The following is a 23,570-nucleotide window of genomic DNA, read 5'->3' as shown; positions in this document are numbered from 1 at the left end:
ATTTTGGCCACCACATTTACCTACATGAGCGGGGGACACCTTTCAATATAATCATCACCCACTACAAGTTCAATAATAAACATAATCAGTAAAAGTATTACCTTTCCGACAGCGTCAAATGTCGGTGAAATTATAAACTTGGTAAAAGTTTAGCAGAGATGTTTCATCACTTTACATTTGATACATTAAATGTTAAAGTGGCAGTGAGTGTATGCCCATTAAAGCGTGCTAGCAAATCCCCACAGAGCTGCTCGCATGGCTCTAGTTGTTCTTGTTCACCCTTACGTCTGAACTTTAAAAAAAAAAGCACAGGAGAAATTATGTGGTACTTAGTGGCATTATGACTAAACCGATCTTCATGGGCAAAAGTGGCGGAGTGCCCCTTTAACATAATAAATGTAAATGTAGTGCTCTGGGGAAAATGTCAACTGAAAAAGCAGGCTATAAATTAAATGTATCAAGTGCGAAGCTGCAGAGCTTCTTTCTTTCACATCCTGGCTGGATAATGCAACACAAATAACAGGCAGGAGGCTATTATGGTGATTGGGTCCGATGCATTGAAGTAAAATGTGAATTGTTTTGTTCCAAGGCCGCCGAGTCTCGCTCGTGAACTTGACACATCGATCTGAAATAACATATATCAGTAGCTCGTATTTGTTGTCACGCTGCCAAGTCATGCACTTTCTTTGTTATTTACCGCCAGCTTTTAGCAATACCAGCGCTCTGTGTCAGCGGCCATTTGTGCTGTCGATACAAGCGATCGCCGTCAAACTTGAGGCAGCGGTGATTCCCAACCGGGGGGGAGCCAAAGATCCACGTGGGAGGTCGCGGAGCCCGCTTGATTTTAAAGGGTGTAATAAATCTAATGTGTTAGATATAGATGAGTCAGCATTTAATTCATCAGTGTGACAAAAACAACAAAATTTAAGGGCTGCATTAAACGTTTATTCATTTATTTAAATTTTTTAAAAATCACTATAGAAAGAGAATTAGGCCGTGTGCAACATCCCTCCTGCAGTATATACACAGAGGTAACCTAGCAACAGTAACAGAAGGAGCTAATGGAAAAATGGCGAAGCGTCACAAACGCATGCAGGCCGCCAACGTGATGGAGTGCAAAGAGACAGTGGATGCGTTTGTGCGCAGAAAGAATAAATTGGCAAAGGGAGACCTGCAACAGTTTCCTTTGCTGCAGGAACAGTCGGTGGGGGGGAAGTTACCTGATGCTTTGGCCAGACAGTTCAGCGGCCACATGGAGGAGCTTCAGGAGGAGATGCAGAAGAGGATGTGGAGTAGCTCCAGGCTGAGGATGAGCTTATGGATATAAGACCAATTTTCTCTGTAAGTGGTTTTATGCTGAACATGGATACAAGCGGTTTTGGCTTGTGTGAGGACCAGGAGTCGCTCGGAGACTTGCTCATCATGCAACCACCAGGTTCATCTTTCCATTTGCCACAACATACCTGTCAGAGACTGTGTTCAGCTGCTCTGGTCACCATCCAAACAAAGGCTTGATGTGCACAGTGACCAGACGTCCCATCACTGGTTGAAGAAATACAGTCTCAGAGCTCTGATTAAAAGACAGTGCCTGGACTCTGTGTGTGTGTATGACAGAGGAAAATGTGTTCCTAAAACTTTAAACTCTAAAGTTTATATATTGTAATTTTACACAGGTTTTTCCTCTGTCCCATGCTGCTATTGTTTTTTTTAATTTTACTTTAGCAATGAATATATTGAAATATGATAAAGATACTGTTTTTCATATAAAATAAGTTATGATGTAATGAAATGTAATGAATGAAAATGTGCTACTTTGTTGTGCCGCCATACCCACAACAACATTTGGACAATCTGTAAGAACTCATAAGCGGAACATTAAACAGATGACATGCAGACTAAAAAAAAACTTAAAGCATATCACCCTCTATAATCAACCAAGCACATAATGACAGATGATTAATGATATTAATAAAGAAGCTGTGCGCCCAGTCGTTTGCAGGATATTAACTTTTTTTTCTTTTTTTTTTATTGAATCTCATTTTTACCCTGCCAAACATTTTGATAAGATGACAAAACAGCATTGTTTAAAATAAAGTTTGGCTCTCGAAACCTTTTCCTCGCATATGCCCACACACAGCGGTAATTTATTCATAAATTCATTCAATAATAGAGCCTCGCTCTTTATTTGTGGTCTGTGTTAAAGCTCTCAGGAAGAAGTGGTCGGGGGGAATGCGAGGAAAGAGAGTGCGAGAGGATTGTTTTCTAGGGTTTTACTTATTTATCGAGCCCCCTTACAAAGTACACTCGCATTAGAGTGAGCTGTCAGGTTGCCACCGTGATTGCGGCTGAGATTGTATATGCCACACAATGCCTTTAATTATGTCGCTGTCTCTTCTGTGTCAGAAAAGACAAAATGGATCAAAGGCTATATGGGAAAGAGTAAGTAAGCAATTATCTTCTTTTGTCTGCTATCACTGTCACTCAACGAGGGCCTGCTTTCTAAATGAAACCGGGGGAATGAACGCTGATAGATGAGGTAATAATGGTGCCGCATATAACATATTAATAAAGGCACTCCATATCTGCATCTGTCATTACTCAAAAGTGGCTTTGTTGTTCATGCAATAAGGGCAAACTAAGTTAGAAACAAGAAGAAAAAACAGATATTACCCCCATTCCAAATGATTAAACCAACTTGAATGATGTGGAATAGAATAATTTTATTGTTGATAACAGTTTGCCTACAGACTTTGAGCACTAATATTCCAGTATGAATAAATACATGAGACACTTAACCTCAAAGAAGAGAAATCCTGAATATTAAACTCTTAAACTCTTTGATTTGTTTTTTAACAGCAATAACAACTTAAGATTTCAGTCCCGGGTTGATAACTACGAGAAAAACTTTTGTGTTGGTCTTAATAAAGAAATCAGTTGATAATTTTCTTTATTTTAAATCTGATGTCACACAAATCTGATGTTTTTTCATACAGCAGCAGCAGTACAGTAAAAAAAAAAGAAGTCGGTCGTGGGGGTGAACTTTCCATCTGACAGCTCACTTTAGCTGCTCCTTCTTGTTTCATCACGTTCTGCAATATTTAAAACTGATCCGCTGTCAGAAATCTGAGAAAAGGTTTTGTTTTGTAGATACATTTTTGATTAACAATAGTAAGCAGTAAGCTCTAAAACATTATGTTTCCTGAGTCTGCTTCACAATAAAAAACCACAACATGTTGCGCCAGTTGAATACTTTTAGGAAAATGTCTCGATCCAGCTCAGATACAGCATTTGAAAACCGTCAAGCTCATATTGATGAAATAATATTAGAAACAGTAATGCTGTTACTTTAGTAACAAGCGCACACGTGCAACATTTCCTTTGAATTTTAAATATTACGTGCCACTGCACAACTCTTATAATTTATGAGGTAATTACAGAATATATTGGATGGCTGTTGCTGCCCATAAACGCTTTCAAAGCCGTGCTTTAAACTGTTTTTGATGCCACAACTTTGGCATTATGGAGCCAGAAATGACCAAGTTTGGACAGTTATGGAGCTGGAGGGTGATGTATGGCTAGTTGATTGTGACTATTTTACTCTAAATGTGGCTGTAATGTACAAAAATCATGGTGCATGGAAGCAGACTTGAAACTAGAGACCGTAAACTTAGAAGGAAACTGTTTACTGAGGTAATAAATGAAGTGAGAAGCTGGGGGTTTTCTCATTAAGACGCTGAAATCGACACTGTCAGCGGTCCAGACATCACCAACCTCTCTGCGTGGCTTGGCCAGAGTGTCCAGACTGAGACACATCTGTAGGAATGCATTTTAAACCTCTTGCTTATGTGGCTTGGATCTGATTAGCAAAACTCACATTTCATGCTTTTTTTCTTTTTGTTTTGTTATTTGCCATCCAGACTTTTGCAAATCAATCAGAATACAATCTGGATGTGCCAAAAAAGTGGATTTGTGCTGGCAGTCTGTGCAAAGGCCTTATTGTTTGGCAAGTATAGTGTAAGCAGAGTTATAACGTGACTAAATATTAGAGCTAAATATTGGAAAAACTCATTTTTTACTGTTTGTAATCAATGAGTCTCTATTTAAATTGGTACTGTCCAGTCATCTCATGTTATAAACAGTGGAGTCACAAGTTAGAGCATTTATATAGAGTTTAAATCTGATTTGTCATATTTTTGGTTTACACTAATTTCTTCAGTGACGGGAAACATGTTCTAGTGGATTCTTTGACGCACTGCGTATGAAAGGCGTACGAATATGCGGCACATTTATTTAGCTGAGTTTTATTTCCCTCCTCGTATTAATTTGTATGTAAGTCTTATGGAGAAGCGGCTGATGGTATAGAGACTTTCTTTTTTTTCCCGTGTCGGTTTGACATGCAGGTAACCCACTTTTGCTTCGGCATGTTTACTCTTTGATTATCGGGAGAGCTGAGGGAAGCACTATCTCCCGCCTGCCAAAACCAGGCTGGCAAGCTGTCACAACACCGATGAAGACGCAAATACCACCTGGGTGTTTGTAGGTGACACACATTCAGACAAACTGTACACACACACACACACACATGCACTGATTTGTGCATGTTCAGGAGCACACACACACACACCTAAATTCCTAAAATTAAAAAAAAAAGGTGCTTTGTTTTGCCAACAAAATGTATTCCCGTGGTGCAGAAATATCACAGCAAAACATACAGTATTAGCTGTGTGTACCATTAATATTCTGCATTTGTATACATGCATATGCATGAATACATTCCATGCTGACAGCAGTGCTGCAGAAACCGTTTTTAATGCTGTCTAAATTGCTGCATTATTAATGCAATAAAACTTGAAATCAATCACTCAGTCTCACCCCTGTCTCCGTGCTATCAGCTCCAATCCAATAAAATGGGGAAAACGTCTCTTTGATATAGATCTGATACTTTTTTTTGCAGCTTTGCCCCCAAATAGCATCATCCTTTATCTTTGACTGATGTCCAAATTCAAAGAGAACATCAACTGTGAATGGAAAAAAAACCCAGATTCAATTTTGTTTTGCGCAGGAAGATCTCTCAGCATTCTCTGCATATGGCCCCAAAAACCTCCACTATGAAGACATCCCAGTACGTTGCCCGAGAGACAAAACCTAGAGGCGTATTGACATTCTGCTCGAATCGCATCTCCTCCCTTTTAAAAATGTCAAAAGTCACAAGCGGCAACAAAACAAAAACACACCCCAAAAAAATGATTGGAGAGGCCAAGCCGAGTATCGGAGATTGATTCCATTTCTAATGTTCATGCTTTGTGCGTTCACCATCTCTGTTATCTCCATTCCACTAATACTAAAGCAACAGAAGCCTGATGTGATAAACTCGCAAACACTTACAGGACCCTCCTCGCACAGATATCTTGGAAAGGAGCCGTGTTTACCCCCTCCTTTATTTTCCACTATCCAGGTGTGCTTAAACAAGGCTGCTAACCCCCTGCTGCTACAGCGGGGCTGCTGTCCAAAAGATAAGAGTCTGGATGAACCAAGTGTGTGTGTGTGTGTGTGTGTGTGTGTGTGTTACTTGAATTTGAAACAGGGCTTTGCTGATTTAAAAAAAAAAAACCCAAAAAACATAAAAAAGATATTTTAGCCATCTTCCCTGTGTTGTATGAACAAGAATTGATTGAATCTGCACAGAAGTGACAAAATGTGGTCGTCTGAGTGTGAAACAGACGATCAGAGCCAAGAATCAACATTTGTCTGTCCCCGTTTTGGTCGCACAACAACTGGCTTGTGTATGTGTGTGTAACGAAAACTTGTCTTTTGTCTGGGAGCGCTTCGCTTGTGGCACAAACACACATAATCTGGGTTCATGTGCCATGTGCATCTGTCTGTTGTGTCCTGAGATGACAGATGAGAGGTTTGCATCAATATTTGAACAAAGCGCTCTGGCAACTCTTTCTGTTGAGAGCACGCTGTTTTTTAAGAGTCTGGGAGGCTGAGCAGAAGTGTATTGCTCTACAACTCCCACTGCAAAAGAAAATTACAAAATTTCACAAAGTTGGAGAGTAGTTTCAAAGCTCGAGAGCATTTCTGCAGTCTGACTGAAGTCACCGTATGATTTGCCCCGGGACAGGGAGGAGAAGAATCAGACTGGAAACAGAGATGAGATTTTAAATGATATCAAATCTTTTGTCTGGTCATCACTTTGAATTTAGAAGATTTTGGAACGAGCCGAGCTGCAATCCGACTCAACAGTGGAGTTTTGCCGTGCACAAAGCGTCGTTGTGCAGCAGTTCATTACCTGTCAGCTTGTCATGGGGACACCTCTCGCACTAGGTTGTGTGTTTTGATGTGGTTGAATAGCGGGGTGGCGTCTGTAAAACACCAAACACAATCAGGTTTTCACTTGTTACTGCCTTTTCTCGCCTCTTTTGCTCTTGTACTATCTTCGCCTGTCTCATCTTTCCCCTGTGGAGAACCTGTCATTCAGAAAACTCCGTGTGGGGGCTGTGCATCACAAAGGTTATGATCCTCCTGTGGGCCAAAATTGGCTGCGGTCCTTTAAAAGAAGTGGCTTTGGTTCTGGACTCAGGTTTATAAGCATTTCCTGGAAAAATGCTGAAAACATTTTTTGTCTTCCTGCCGTGCACTCGGTTGATCTGAACAGATGCTCCCCCAGTGCTTCTCACTATCTTCAACACCCACCTATCATCTGCTTCACCAATCTCCCTCCACCCCCATCTCCTCTGCTAGCTTCACCTCTGATCCTCAATCTAGACCATCCATCTGCTGCACGGAACTGCGTCAATACAGCCTATGAAGACACCTCACGCTTGGGCGTATGTAATTAATGCAGCATTGACCATTGCCAAGCTGTATTTATTCATGTATTTACACAAACGCATTAGCCCTGAGAGTCGGTGTTTACATGAAAGGCATCGACACACAATCCGGTGAATAAAATCCACAAAACGCATCCCTCATTCGCACAAACAACCGTGCACCTTATTACTCAAACCTGTTACTGAAATGCCATCACAGTGAAGTCATTAACAGATAATTATGCCACTGACTCTTAATTAACAAACTAAGCATTAATTAGTAGATTTGTTGGTTAATTCCTGGCTAAGCAGCAGCTTCCTGCTTAATGCTGTCGAGCGAGTTAAAGGAGTTGGAGAACTTTCCTCTGCTTCTGTCTAATGCATGATATTTGTGCTTATTTATGAACTGCAGTGTATCTATGAAATTAAAGGATGGCCTGTTCCTCACATGTAAGAGTAATTCAAAAGATTTTGATGTTCTGTGAAATGTTTTAGGCTGCAAGCCGCTGATTATTGGATAACACATTAAGGCAGTGTTGCATTTTATTAAAGCCATATATTCTCTCCCACTCTGTTTCTTTCCTCTTTCTTTCACACATACACACTGTCTCCTTTTTTTTTGTTGCTTTCCGTTCATGCTGGTAATTCACACACAGTATTAGCAGGAGGGTTTTTTTTTATTGTGCCTCACACCTGTTGGGGCGGGGTGGCGGCGGGGGAGATCACACGTGTCATTTTGACGGTGGGTATTTCGATTCATTACGGTTCAATGAAAGTCATTTAGTGTATGGAGAGAGAGCGGCTGAAACGGTGGCAGGCACAAAAGAGACACAAACAAATAAACTTTCATGAAAAAGCAGCAAAGTGTAGAGAGCGTGGTTACGGAAAACTGCGAGCGCTGCGGTCATTTGTATCCATTAGAAGTCTTTCAGAGCGAAGAAAACATGTTTAGTGTGAATGTAACAACACAAATGATCAGACCTGTTGGCCCAAATCTTCCCACAAACAGGTCCAAACTTTGTAATTACAGGCACCCTACCAGCTACAGGGTTACATAGATACATACATGTCCTTGGCTAAGACAAAACAAATCCTAAAATGTTGCTGAATCTCAACTGTAACTGTGTTTTAATCCTTAAATGACAACCCTATTAGGCGAGTGACATGAAGCTGCAGTGACCCCCATTAACCCAGCACTAATTGTATTGTACAAATTATCAAAGAGATTAAATGTGTGTCCAGTATCCGATTCATACGAGGGTGTTTGCGTGTTAAAGAGGAGGAACGATTACTTCGTGTAAAGCACGGAGGCAGAAGGTTCAGGTTCAGAAGGTAACAACCTTCAACCCCCCACCCGCCCTGCAATCAAATCAAATCTGCATCCCGGGACGTGGGATTCAAAGTCTTGGTGTAGGCTGGTGCTGGACGTTTTATTTGGACGGTTTGTCATTTGTGGATTCTGGTGGAACAATGCTACGTGAAACGAGCTGATGAGTGATGATCGGTGGAAAGATTAGAGGATGTCGTGACTGTGTTTTTCTTAATCCAAAAAGGACTTAAACTGTTAATTGATTATTCTTGACAATACCCTCAGTGTTCTATTCAATAACCCCCTATCAAAGACAATACCCAAGAGGCTGTAGACACGTTATTATTAATCCCGCTGCTTTCTCAGCAAGACATGATCTGCTTAATGTTCAAGTGCTATAGGACTGGCCATGTTTGAGGAGGAAGTTGTGGCGCACCAAGGCTGGAGTTTTACTCCCCTTTGAGACGAATTTGAGTCCTTTTTTTGTCACAGTTTGTTTAGGTTTAGGCAACAGAACCTCTTGAATAGGTTCAGGAAAATATGATACAACATTGGCCACATGTTGAAAGCCTTCCTGGGGATAGGTTTAGAAAATCCTGAAAGCTGATTTCTCGAGCATGGACATCCGGTCAGTCCTAGTATTGTGATGCAATGCTCGGCTTGTCTTACCAAGAAAAGTAGTGAACATAACAATAACACAGTGTGTTGTTCAGTGAGGTCCACCAGTGTTTCCTTGTTTTGTTTTTTTAATGCGGTGAATTAAGCATGGGTTGTTGCATCACTGGATGAACCGAGTCGGTGCTTGCACAGCCTGAGCAGGAAGATTGTGGGGGGGAAAATGAGGTTATGTCATCCTTAAAATCTGGTGACATGGGGGTTGGTGCACACACACACACACTGTGGTTGTTTTTGTACAGCACAGAAAGTAGCAGGGAAAGGACAGATGCCTGTTGGAGGTCCTGTGTTTCTGTAGGAGGGGTACCGATTTGACCCTGATCATCTGCAAACTTCCTGTCAGAGAGAAATGATCTGTAGGATCAGCTGTTGTCGGGGATGGAAACAGGACAGCAGGTTTGTCTGTCAGGATATGTTGGGTTGCAGTGTGCTGAAAGTGGAGGAGACTTTGGCAGACATCAGCTTCTGTCTTCAGTCTTTCCAAATCTCTACGAGTGCGCTGGGGCTGCAGTCATCTTTCTCTATGTGAACCAGCCTGGGCTACAACCCAAAGGCTTTACCGAATTAGTCCAGTCAGCTGGGGGCTCTTTCCCCCTCATTTCTTTTAGATTTTCACTAAAAGCTATGAATACATTGAACTGACATAAGAGACCAAAACTTACCCATTGCTTTTAATTTTGCATGTGAAGAGATGGAGTGTTCTGTACTTGAAAATGAAAACGTTTGCAGGTTTCCCTTCCAGGTTTCATTACAGCAGTATTACCGACTGTGTTTGCGTTTCCAGGACAAAAGTTTTGTTTGTGCGTGCGACACAAAGAGACAAAGAGCCGGAGAGAGGGAGGAAGAAGGAGAGAAGATGTCTGATGGCGCAATCACTCAACCCTTTGGCACTGATATCTTGTTTTCCTCTCAAACTGGGAGCGATGTATCTGTGCCTCTTATGTTATTGCCGTGCTGAAGCACTGGTTGTAGATCACTGTGAAAACTGTGAAGCACGGGGCACACAGTCTCCCAAGTGACAGCGCCGTGGCATATTGAGGAGATATTGGTCTTGGACTTTTCCTGGAAACATGCAGACGAACCAATAACGGTTCCTGCACGGCGCCACAAGATGTAAATAAGCGGCGAAGATGTGAAACCCCACGGCACCGTCAACATCATCACTTCCTGCAGCCGCTTCGTATGAGCCGCATCTCGCTTGATAACAGCGCGCTACCTCGTTTCTGTGTGTGTAATTTCTATAAGGTGCAATGCCGGAGGGGCATCCTATAGTCCTTGCACAGTTGTTGCACTTTGTGATCTATATTCGGCCATTTCAAGAGCAAAGCCGACGCTGTGCTGTTCCCAGAGACAGTTGAGTGCTTGTGTTTCCCCCCTAGAGTCACATGTCCCACCGCCAGCCTGAGGTTAAATCACACCAGAGTGTCTTTTCTTGTGTCTGGCCTAATCTGTCTGCTGCAATACTATCCCACCTGCTAAATAAAAAATGAAAATGCAAAAAGTGAACAGACAGCCAACTTTGAAATAAAGCCTGTAATAACTAAACCTCACTGCTGCTGCTGCTGCTGATGATACTGAAGGTTTTAGTCGCGGTGGCATTAGACTGTCATGTTTGGCAAGCGTCTGTATAATAACCTGATCTATTAACAAATGAGTCACTACACGGAAAAGGCTTTGGCTTTGTTTGACAACTGTGTGTTTGTGTATTCATGTTCCCATCTATCATCGTCTGGATGCGTACTCACGTCTATGTTTTGCATCTTTTCCACAACACAAACACGCCGTGTCAACGCTCCGTGCGCAAAAACAAATTGGAGCGCTCTGTACAAGAAAAAGCTTGCCTGGGGCGCGAGTCATTTTGAAATTAAAAGCATGTCTCTTTGTTCAGCCTCAGTTCCAGGAATGAGGTGGAGAATGCGAATGTGTCGCGCGGAGGGGAGAAGAACACTGAGCGAGCGCTGTGATTTTCACAGCCGGGGAATCACACAGAGTCTTTTATCTATTCCCCTCAATCAGGAAACATCCGGCAGGAAAGGTAGGAGGATTAGATTAGCTGGAGAGCAGGGGGAGAGAAAGAGAGAGTGGGTTCTCTAATCCTGATGGGGTTTTCAGAGGTACACCCATCACTGTGGAAGAAACATGCAGTGGGGATGTGGAATCAGGAGGGGGGCGGGTGCCGGATGGTTTGCCTCACTAAACCCTTCACACTTGCATGAAAGAGGTTCCAGCAAACTGGGGGATTAGTCGGAGTGTAATTACACTTGCGGGGCCTCAGAAGTAGCAAGACGTGCGCTGACTGGAACACACCTCAGACGGCGGGCATGCAGGGGAAGGAGGGAGTAATGCCTGTTAATGTGTTGCCAGTGCGATCACAGACACCTGATGGATCAAAGAAGTCTTTATGGGGACCACTGTAGATCTGTCTCATCAACATTCATCCAAAGACATGTTTATTCCACTAATTTATACTGCTTTTGTTTATTTTGTGTCTGTGCAAAAGATACCTGTATGAGATCTTTTAATATCTGGTTATCGCGCCTCTGTTTCACAGCGATCGTCTGAGAGTACTGCTGCATGTTTCAGGTCCTGTCCCACAGAGCCTTCCCCTTCCCCTTCCCCTTCGGAAACTCCCTTTAAAATCAAAGCTGCGTTTTTCTGCTGTCGCTATTTGTTGCGAAAAACAGTGCAACATGTGCAGCTGACTATCCATTGCCTCGCGTCTCCCAGAGGACACGAGGCACCTCGGCCTTCAATAAATAAAGAGAAAAAAACATGTTAACAAACAAAAACACTAATGACATAAATTATTAAAAGCTAACCAGGGATGGTCATACATATTTTGCAGATTTGCAAAACAAAGTGCAGCCTAGCCTTCTGCTAAATACCCCGTAGCATTGTCTGTCCGTCTCCGTGTGCTTAAAATATTAAACACTGTGGCACTCGGGAGGATTTTCTCTCCAGCAGACTTCCTGTGAATTATTGTATTGTAATGCTGTGGCGGAGAATGGACCGTGGGGATGACGGGGCGGTGTTGATGTTCTGTTGTTGTTGTTGTTGTTGTGTTATTTCTCACATTCTGCTCCACAGTGATTTGTTTGAGGCAGACGTCGCTGGTAGGAGTAATGGCCACCGGTTGGGTCTGGTTTCCGGGGAGGAGGTGGGAGTGAGGGATAGTGGAAGCTGTGGGAAGACGGAGTGGGCTGGTTTTGAGTGAGGGTGTGTGTGTGTGTGTGTGCTGAAGATTTATCTGCAAGCTTAGCTCAGCAAGCAAGAATTCTGAGACGGTTTGAATCAGCCCGTCCCGCTGTCGTCGATTAATAATTAACTTTTCCATTTTGTTCAGTCGTTCCGTTGACTCTCGTTTGATTGTCATTTAATTCTCCAGGTCCCCGAGGTGAAGCCCTGCAGCATGGCCAGTCTGGGACGCTGCCGCACTTCCTGGAGGAGCCTGTTGATGCTTACATCGTTAAGAGTAACCCCATCAAGCTCCGGTGTCAAGCTCGGCCTGCTCTTCAGATCTTCTTCAAGTGTAACGGCGAATGGGTCCACCAGAGTCAGCACATGTCTCAGGAGCACACCGACCTGGGGACAGGTACAGCAACACACACACATGCAGGATACACAGAAAGATTTTCCCCTCTTGTCACTTTAACTTATGAGGATAGCATTCATCTTCTTGATAGTCTTAAGAATGAACTTTCCAAATGGGGCTTTATGACAAAGCCAGCAGCTAAGTCCAACCCTCGCTTCTTTAGCACGTACCGTGTGTCACATTTGATTTAAACTAAAAATGACAACTGTTAGACCATGAAAGGCACCTACTTGTTCAGTTTTAGGATTTGACTTTGTACTCCATATGGTGTCTTTTACTGATGCAACGTGCTGAAATGCAGTTGTTGTTGTTTTAACTTGAAGAAAAATGAAGTCATTCAAACCACAAAGAGAAATTTCCTCTTTTTTTTTTTCTTTTCTAAAGGCCTTGTATGTTTTTATTGCATCACCTCACAATGGGTATTGCATGTCTCATGAATTCAATTATGATTGTACCGCAAATTGGCAAAAAAAAAGAAAAAAAAGAAGGACGTCTCTTACGCTTTCTTTTATTCTTCTAAAATCTACTTTTGTATCGTAATTAAATAGACGTGATTCTCAAGTATATGCTGTGAAATGTTACTTATTCTAATCCAGTGGAATGTTCAAAGCGTCAGGATAATGAGGTGCCAGACTGATTTTTCAAAATAATCTTGTTTTTTTTTTACTGAGTGGCTCTATCTTGTATTCATGTGGGCTGGAGAAAAAAACATGAAAACATATTAGCTACACTAATAATTAGGTCCAAGATCTAGCACTGGACATCAAATGACCATCATCTAATTAGAGTATAACTTGATGAAAGGGGTTGAGGATTATTTATGGGGCTGCCTCTGCTGCTATTAGTTCGACAGTGTTGATGCTTCACTTAACACACAGCACCAATCAATATCTCCCCACCAGAGTTAACAATGGACCTCTAAATTTTTACTGCCTCTAGTCTAGATTCATAGCTCCGCTCCCATCTGGCTCCTTATCACCATTCATATCTGTTTCCACTGGGACAGATTCGAGGAAGGAAAGAAATACAGAAGGGAGCGAGAAAGAGAGAGAAGGAGGGAGAGAATAAAAGTAGGAAAATGAGAGCATCTTAAAAATCCACCTGTGCTCGTATCTCATAAAGTAGAAAGATCTGTCGAGGACTGCCAGGATGTGTTCCTGTAAGCACAAGTTGGCGGGAGATGTGACAACATCGCGTGCATGTGGGATGAGGTGATTTTATTGGTCTTTATCGTAACCTTGACCTCAAGAAAATGTACAAGCACCGCAGGAATAGATTTCGAAATAGACGGAAAACCTTGAATTTTGTAAAGTTTGCACCAAGAACATTGGACAAGTTTCCTATGAATGAGTGAATGTACTTCAACTTTTACTGTCAAAGTTCTCATTAAGTTTTGTGTATGTTCATTTGAATGCTGCTTCTTGTCTATAAATGCTTCACTGTCACTTTAGTGCCCGGTACAGTGCTCAAAGCTGAGGTGACAGCCTGACACATAGACAGGGTAAAATTTAATGAAGGCAGAAAAAACTAAGCGTGCTGTTTGTAAGAAGCTGCCTGCACAAAGCCATGACTTGGTCTTCCTGTCAATGATGTATGTATATTTTTACAGTTACACTGTGCGCAGTGTCCCATCTCCTAGAAACATCTCTTTGAACCACGATAGCAATCTGCTACTATCTTTAAGGAAATCTTTTAGTTGCTTTAAATAGCTATAATTATTGTTTTGGTTCACTCTTGCTGATCTGATAGTATTGCCTTCTTCCAAAGTAGGCAGCTGTTATCAACACAAAAAAAAGCTATTAAAAATCTGCTGTATGCTCCGTTTCCAGCACTGAACAGCAGGCAAACTAAGTTAGAGCTGCTGAGCATGGTGGAGCAATTAACATAGGTTTTGGCAGAAGTGCCCAAAACTTCAGTTCCTCAAACGTCCACTCGAGGCTGGCTTCAAAACAAGCCAGTCTCCATAAGTCCCCATGTTAAAATGTCTTCACAGCAGACATAAACATGTTTACAGTCTCCATAACCTCAAAACCTCATACGTCATGGTTTTATGGTTTAGTGTTTCCTGTTTTATTTTGTAACTCTCCCCTCTCTTTGTGTCTCTTTGTGTTACTTTACTTCTGTTGTGGAGAAATTGCTGAAGTCAAAAGGTCAGGAGGGAAGAAAGTGTTCAGGAGCCTCTGATGTCTTATGCTGTATTATTTATTGACGCTTGGCCCAAGGAGAATTAGAGACACTCTCAAAGTTCATCAGAAGTGCCTGAGTCGGTCTCACATTCTGCCCCAACTCATCCTGGTGGATCGACTTTAAACCCCAAGATAACACCACAAATACTACACGCCCAGAATTAGTCAAAGTCTTTACCCATGGAGGTGTTATTGTCAGCATATTCTAGTCTGGAGACACAGATGTCTGTTTATGCAGACAGCCAGCTATCTATTATGTCTAAGAAGGCAGCAACAGGTCTCTTCGACCCTGGACACCACAGTGTTGAGATAGACTGGCACCTAGTCAAAGCCGAATAATTAATACTGCTGAGGACCTCAAGGCCCACACACGTGACCTTGTGTAACATAAGGATAGAAAATTCCATAACAACTTCCATGCCTTTGTGTTTCCTGCCACTTTTGATGATCTTTTGATAAAATAGATGGTCCAGTTTTAGTTCTTTTAGTATAGAAGATAAGCAACACAATTTTCATCAAGCAGTGACCCTCTGGCATGACATAAAATATCTCAGAACTGTTATTTTATTGGATGATGCATCAAAAGGAAAAAAAAGAGAGGGAAGAACAAAATGTCCTCCAATTAATGCCAATATCCGTCGATTTTTAAGAACACTAGACCTGGCCATCTTTTACAACCCACACTCTAACAGCCTCCCTCTGAAGGCAGTAAATAGATTCAAATGATAAAATCATCATTGCCTAGTATCATTTGTGCATAATGGATACGTCCCTTCAAGAGTGGCATAATTTCTAGGTCCAAATAAGAGATTCCACACACCCGTTCGATTCAGTCCAACGTTAAACGAGCAGGAGTGTGAAATGATTCTCCTTAAACGTTGACTGTTTTTTGCTCTCAGACGTTTCTCTATTACATTGTTATTTGTTTTGTTCCGGTAAATTGCTACCGTGGTTTCAAAGCTAAAATGGAAAATATAATAGCCGGCAGCAATATTTGCCTCTGTTTTATGATAACGCAAAAAAAACTCTCAAATACTTGCAATTGTGTTCAGATTTTATAAATGTGTAAAAAATAAAACTTGCTATGTGTTCTATAATTGCTTTCTTTGATCCTCTTTAAAAAAAAAACATGTAAACAGAATACTAAAATCCCATTTATTACAGAAACGATTGGGTTTAGTAGGTCAGTATCTACAACATACAACTGAATTACATGTCTTCAGCATTCAGACATTTAAATACAGTTTTATTAAGCCATGTCTCCATTGACATGGCTCTACCGTTGGCAATGTTTGCAGTTCAGTTGGGTGAATCGGTTCAAAGACGTTCATGGTTTCATTCATTTCCCAGTCAATGATTCCGAATAACCTTGGTCTAGATAGTAACCCCAGATTTGCGAAACTCTTATGAGATTTCTAAACGTTGTTTCGGCACATGGGAGAAGTTTGTTTTCACTGCCCATGCCCTGTGAAACCAAAAGTCAACATTCATATATTTTGATCTCTTTTTAAAGAAGAATATTTAGAGAACTAAGTCTAATAATAAAAACTCATTAGTGACTTTTGCCTTTCAATTCTCCGGAGTCCTCAAGTTCTCAATTCCTGTATTAGACCCATTCATCCACCACAAACTGCCCCTACATTGACCCTGTCGCTCTTTAAACAACAAACTTAGTCTTGTTTTTTCTTCGTGTCACTGCAGATGTGCTTCAAATTCGGCAGATAGCAATGTTTTAAAGCATCTTCCGATGCTGTCTTCTATTCTGAGTGTGCATATCCGAATTGTGATCCGACTGTGACACTTATCCAATTAAAATCCATAGCTATCAAATAAATTGGCACAAAATGTGGTGCAGATACATATGGTTTAGTTGGTGCATCGTAGCAACTTTTTGATCCGCTGACAACATTTGACTTTGTTCAATACTTGGACACTGACGTTATACCCATCAGCCTCAGCTATCCCAGTTTGTGATGTGCTTCTAATGTGTTCATGTGTTGCGCTGCACCATAAATTGCCTCTCGGAGGACATTAAAGCCTTCTGAATGAAGTCCTATTATAGAGGGGAGGGAGCTACTAAAATATATATTAGAAATTAGCATTAGAACATGTGCGAAATATAAATCGGCGCGTGTTTACAACTGTATAATTCTGCGTTTGGTGCACAAAATCTAAAGGCAAGTGGGAGTAGTGAGGGAGTGAGGTTAGTAGGGTCCTGTGATCCAGTCCAGGGTAGCTCTAACATAGGGTGCTGAATTCCCAATAAGGGATTTATAGATGAAAGGATACAGGTGTTTATCACACCGCTGTGCCAGAAAAGACCAACCAACTTTTTTATCCACAGTGTAATGGTGAGTGTCATAGAGATCTCTGGTAATGGTCTGAGAGTGGAGGCAGCAGCACACTCCCTCAACTACACCTCTCCTACAATTCAAAGGGAAGCTGGATTATAATACTGTGTGCTCTGGTTGAAACCCTCTAGATGGGTGCCCAGCATGATGATGTGAGGCTTTGCTGCTACTGCTTGGACATGCTTTAGTATTCACTTTAGGTGTTGGATACAGCGGGGACTTGTGTGGACATGACCAGGGTCTTAGTGAGTGTTTCTTAAACAGTGTCCATCACTGACAGTTTCCATGTTATTGCTTAGGCTTTAAATACACAAGCAGAGGCAGGCCAACATGTTGCATGTTGAGAAAATGAACATCTCGCCTCAGCTGAGATACTTGTGGCTGCTCATCCGGCTTCATCAGTAGGAGGCAGGTGAACAGCTGTATCTCAGCACAAGCTATTATAGTCTGACTCAGGTGGCAGAATGGCCCCTGGGTTCAGCAGCAAGCAGGGGGCGGCAGCTATTAAAGCAGTAAGCTGTGAATTAAATGCAGACAGACTCGACAACACATGCCCGGACATTGTTTGACCAGAAGGTTTGCGGCAAAGGACGGAAACGGTGTCTGTCCACAGGCGGCCAACTCAGCTAGGGAGATATATTTCAGCTTTGTGGGGTGTTGTTTTGTCACAGATTTAGTCTTTAGCTCAGATGTGCCTTCCAGGAGACCGAGCAGCAGACAAGGAAAAGAATTGTAGAAAGAGACGGAAGAAAAATATCCATTACAGCTCCCGTGAATAGCTTCAGCTGCCGGTGCCATAAGCGTGAGAGAAGCTGGCACAATATACCGTCTCTTCCAACTGGTTGAATCGTGTTGTGTTTCTCAATCTGTAAGATGTGTAGCGGAGTCAAAAAGATATTTTAACACCATGTAATGGCTAAATATTTCATACCTGCAACTCATCTTCTCCGCGAAGCTAATCCTGACTGCTAAGCTCTCCGTGACAATGAGCAAATGTGAGCTGTATTTGTCCTGTGACTTCTTAAAATTTAATGCCGAGTTCTTTTGTGGGAAAAAAAAGTCAAATATACTTAGTTTTCAGACGTTTGAGTCCTTGAAACGCTGTCTGACGGAAGAGACAGTACAGTGTGAGAGACATTCAAGGAGCAGCGTGTCGGATTTAGTGTGGCTGCTGAACACGAGGCCTTACCTGAAGAAGTTTGTCCATTTTGGGCTGCTATAGAAACATGGCAACAACATGGCCAAGATCCCTCAATACAAACACACACACACACGGACACACAAAGGGCTCATAGACATGCAAATGTGGAGTGATGGGCAGATATACAGCAGCACCCTGGGAGCAGTCAGGGGTTTTGGTACCTTACTCAGTGCCCACGAGGTGAACTGGCACCTCTCCAGTTGTCAGCCCAATACTGGACTTGAACTGGACCAGTACCCAGTTCCGAAGCCACATCCCAACGGACCAGGCTACTGCAGCGCCCATAGATCATGTTTTGTTTTTATTAAGCCAGAGAAGATTATACATTCAGTACGTCAATGGTCATTTTCATCTATATGAAAAGAAAAAATGTATTCATGGATAATAAACTTGTATATGGACAAACACAAAAGATAAAGCAATAAAGAAAAATAAATATATAAATACATAAACAGAGAAAAATAAAATAAATAAAAGTATATAGATAAAATGAAGGAGTAGTATGTTAAGTCTGGAGTTTAGGAATAGACTAGGAGCTTTTATTCCACCTTTATCCTCCCTAAAAAGTCTCATTCTAACGTAACAAAAACATTATTCTTGTTATTTTCAGTGGATTGTACACTAACGAAAACATACTGATGCATATTACATTCCATTTCTGCCACATTCTGTAAATAAAGCGCCATAAATCACACACACCGGGCCTTTAAGCTTTATTATGTGTAAGACAGATACTGTAAAAAAAAAAGTGTTTTGTTGCACCACAAATATAACCTTGTGCACTTTACAGCTCGCTGCTCTCACCAGACCACATTTATTTAGAGCAGGATGCCACCGTGCATGTAACTTAACTCTCCCCGCCCGAGACAGCAGCAAATACAGCAGTGTCAGATGTTGAAAGAATCGTCTTCTCTTGACTTGTGGTTTCTGTGTTTCCCTGCTGGAACTAAGATGCTCACTGTGAATGCCCAGAAATGTTCAGATACCTGGAATTTGACTATATATCACTTTCTACACAGGCCACGAGTTCAAAGAGTGAACAGTTTGTTCTGAATGTTTAAACCAGATGTTGTTGTCGGGTATCACTGCAGGATATAGTGCAGCTTGTAGAATCGATAATGAATGCCCATTTTTTATCATTATGCGGTTATTATGAATAATATTGTTGTGTTATTCAAACCATTAACTGTGCAATGGTGTGCTGTCAACCTGAAATATATTGCGTCTATCAATAAATAAATGTCTGGTGAGATAAAAGAGGACAGCTGAATGTTGAACATCAAAACCGTTTCTCTCATTTTGTTGCTGCTATCACTTTGAGTTTATCTGATGTGTGTTTGTCTTGTGTCTTAAATTTAAGAGAAGCGCTCTGAAAGATGTTTCCTTACAGAAATGCACAGTCTAAGACGTAACTGTTAACAGCACAGGGGTGATGTGGAGTGAATAACACGTCCAGTGAAGACATAATATTGAATTTTGTGAAGCTGCGGCATGAATCAGTTATAAGCGCTGGGCAGATGTTAAAGGAAAAGTTTGACTTCTTGGGAAATACAGTTGTTTACTTTTTGACCAAGAGTTAGATGAGAAGATCCATAGCACTCTCATCTCTGTACGCTCTGTAATTTAGCTTAGCACAAAGTAAGGACCAGTTGCCCGGTAACCAGCGGAGACACCTGGTCCCAACCATAGATAGTATAAAACATGGACAGCTTATCTGTGACGTCTGAAGAGTCGTTGTGGTTGGCTCTGGCCAATTTCGACAATGGGCAATGACCTGGAGCCCGGTTTGCTCAAGCAAAGCCACTTGTAATGATAACTACCTGTCAATCAAAGCGTTCACACTCTTAATCCTGCATAACTTTAAATGTAAATGTACTGTAACAGTCCTTTCGGTGTACCAAAGTGCTTTACAGCAGATAATAAAGAGAACAATAAGTAAAAACAAACAAAATAAAAACAATAAAATACAACAAAATCAAATAAGATATTATTCCAGAGCCTGGGGGCGGCAACGGAAAAGGCTCGGTCACCCCAGTGTTTATATTTTGACCTGGGCACTTCCAGCAAAAGTTGATCTTTAGACCTCAGAGCTCTACCAGGATTGCGGACAGTTAAAAGCTCAGATAAATACGAAGGGGCGAGGCCGTGAAGAGCTTTAAAAACAAATATTAAAAGTTTAAAATCAATTCTATAAAGGACAGGAAGCCAATGAAGGGAGTTAAGAACAGGAGAGATAAGCGCACGCCTGCTGGTGTTGGTTAAAAGACGGGCAGCAGCGTTTTGCACAAGTTGAAGTCGACTGAGGGACGACTGGGAGACGCCGACATGAAGTGCATTGCAGTAGTCTAACCTTGAGCTTATTAAGACATGGATGGCTTTCTCAAGGTCGTGACGGCTTAAAAACATTTTAACTTTGGCCGAAAGAAACTCGTCCTGACAACTTAAAGCCTTAATATAATGTGAACAGGTGAGTTGTATATAAATTCACCCTCAGTACAGTTGTCATGAACGGGGAAATTAGCTACAGAGACCAAAACTGTTTTTGTACCAGGCTGTAAACATGTTTATTTCTTCATTTGAACATGGGGACTTATGGAGACTGCAGTTTTTGGTACTTGTGCATTTGTTTAACTTCACAGCAACAGAGGTTGCCCATTGGTCCCAACCAAGAAATAGATGCAAAATGGCAATTTGTCATTTTTCACTTCATTTGAAGACAGCTTCATGTCTTTTTGTCAAGCCAGGCTGGCTGTAGCTTCATTCAAGACTGCTATTGATCTTCTCTTCTAAGTCGCAGCAAGAAAGCAAATAAGCGAATGTCCCAAAATGTCGAACTTTGCCTGTAAATACACAGATAATGTGGCCATTATTTTTTTTTTAAACGAAAAAAAGCAAAGCCGCCTGAAAGGCCCAGATATTACCGAACAAGAAGAGGCTTTTGATGGGTTAATAAAAACTTTGAAACAGTGAGGGTAGGAGCTAAAGCAGACCGAGAGACGGAGGCATTAAACCTCTCAGCCAGTCTCATTACTGGTCTCATTCCTTTTGAGCAGCTGTGGCAATCGCAGTGGCATTTTGAAAAGAGCTCACTGAAAGGAGAGGAGAGAGTTTCTCCAAGTGGGGGAAAATAATGTTTTGAATGATGCAGAGTTTGTAGACGTGAAATATAATAAGGCACAACAAATCTGCAGCCAAAGGCAGATGGCGCGGCGTTTTAAGACGAATTGTGGAGATATGGAAAGGGCAGGCTTTAGAGTTATGTCATGTTTCCACTGATATTTTCTTGTGATCTACGGCGCTTAACCTGCACACTCTAGTATAGGCTTCAGTAAGATTTGCACAATAGCAATAGAAATAAATAATAAAGGCAGTAACGGTTTGTTTAAGCCCGTTTTATATGTTTGGATCAATGAAAAAATGCATTTTGTAGTTCTGCTGTGTCGCATCATATCACAGCTGAAAAATGCATTCAAGAATTAAAAAGCAAGACGCCACTTTTGCCAGACATTAAAAAAAAAAGAAGGCCATGACACATGGGGGGATATTGCCTGCTGGTAATCCAGTGTTTTTCTGATGAGAGAGGAAGAGACAGACAGAGAGAGAGAGAGAAGGGAGGAGTGATAATGAGAGCCGAGTGAACTTTTAATTGTCCTTGTGTTTTTCACTGTGAGCTGCTTGTGTCCATGCAACCACAGGATACCATGATACCGACGAGGCTGGGTTTAATGTGTGCAGAAGTCCGTGTGGAAGTCTGTGCTGTCTGCAGGAACCTTGTGTTGTCTGTGTGCGCTTTAATCATGTGCCCAGTGCGCCACTTTTCAATTGCAAATTTAGCGTGAACATCCGTCCTGCTGCCTTCAGACGGCTGCAGGATTTTAATTGCAGCTGCGTTGCAGGGGAAGACTTTCGTATTTTCAGTATAAAGCACCTGTAGATGACAGAATCCAGTACGTACTACCAATTAGTTTTTATCTTCCTGCAGAGTGTTGTTCCGAAATCACACCTACTTGTTTGGAGGTGTTTTAATTAAAATCAAATTGCACCAAAAGCAACCCCCCGTTTTCAGATATCCGTTCTTGCCACATCTGTAAACCAGCTCCTCCCAGTACCTGACTGTCTGTGGTGCTGCCTCATTTGAATGAAACTACAGTTTGTGCCTCTCCTTGCACCTTTGTGCCAAATATACTCGGTATGAAAATAGCCATAAAAACAGGAGAACATGTCAAAGAGCAGAGTTGTTGTTTTTTTTCCCACTGACATTAAATTCAGGAAAAAAAAAATGAAGCTTTGCCAAATATCATACAAGTCAAACTTTCACATATTTGTGTTTGGCTTTGTGTCCTCTGATGTTTTATTAATTATTGGTTTTAATTTTTGAAATAAATTTCTCTTTCTTATTTTTATTTTTATTTCCATTGCTTGTCTTAATGTCCAATGTTTTTCCTCTGTAAAGCACTATGAATTGCCTTGTGTACGAATTGTGCTATACAAATAAACTTGCCTTGCCTTACAACTGCACTCAGTAAAGACGTAATACAGAAATGGACAATCAACGAGAAGTCCAACCACAAGTCAACCACCCATAATATAAAAACCTCTTGAGACCAGCCTTCAGTCCATATATCCAAAGAGTTGTTTCTTAAACATCTTGAGCTTTCTCGCTTGCCTTCTTGATGAAAGTCGATGTCTAGACTTTCATCAAGAAAGCAGAGTTCTTGCACTGTCTAAAGCAGTTGAGAAAGAGTTGCATGAATGAAACGCCACATGGTCGACTTAGTTTCAATACTACCGATAGTAAGTGATGAATAAAAAATTGCACTTCCAGGTGAGGCTGTGGAGAGTCTCCGTTGTCTTATTTCCAGTGTATTTTATTTAAAACACACATACCTAGAAATAGACAAGACAATGGTGGCAGTTTGGTCTAGTTACTCCTGAGAAAACAAGGCCACAAATAGAGGCATGTATGGCTCTTCTGCTCTCATCAGCAAAGCAGAGGTCTTACACTCTTTCTATCTGGAGCCAGTCTCACGTCAAGGAGTGCATCAAGGTTGCAGTGACACTACATATGCATACTGGGCAGCTGTGGTTCAGTAGGTAGAGCGGCTGCGGCTCATTTGTCCTCCTGAAGGCTGTGCGAGCGCGTGAATGTGATGATCAGCTCCCTTCTGATGAGCGGCCGGGCACCTCGCGTAACAGCCTCCATCGTCAGTGTATGAATGAGTGAATGTGCAGCACATTTACCACACGCGGTCATTTAATTTAAAGTGTTTTGAGTATTAATACTCATGTCAAGTAGGCCTGTGTTGAAAAAATCGATTTTCCGATTCTGAATCGATTTGCATATTAATTCCTTAAGATCGATTTGTACATCCAAAGATCGATTTCATTAAATTCTAATTTTAATACACTAGTCGCGTCATTGCATTGAAACAGGCGTGCACCGA

General features: G+C 41.6%; 1 protein-coding gene across 1 annotated transcript in view; it reads left to right on the top strand.

The window, feature by feature from the left end:
• Nucleotides 1–23,570, top strand: part of LOC104936787 (netrin receptor UNC5D) — a 184,568-nt gene that overhangs the window by 83,098 nt on the left and 77,900 nt on the right. Inside the window, exon 2 of the mRNA XM_019266805.2 lies at nucleotides 12,182–12,388. Coding sequence (XP_019122350.2) covers nucleotides 12,182–12,388 — 207 coding nt within the window. The remainder of the gene's footprint in view (nucleotides 1–12,181; nucleotides 12,389–23,570) is intronic.

Source organism: Larimichthys crocea, chromosome IX (assembly GCF_000972845.2).
Source record: "Larimichthys crocea isolate SSNF chromosome IX, L_crocea_2.0, whole genome shotgun sequence".
In the NCBI taxonomy this organism is placed as follows: Eukaryota; Metazoa; Chordata; class Actinopteri; family Sciaenidae; genus Larimichthys; species Larimichthys crocea.
Note: the sequence above shows the minus strand (reverse complement) of the source record. Positions and strands in the feature narration are given on the sequence as shown.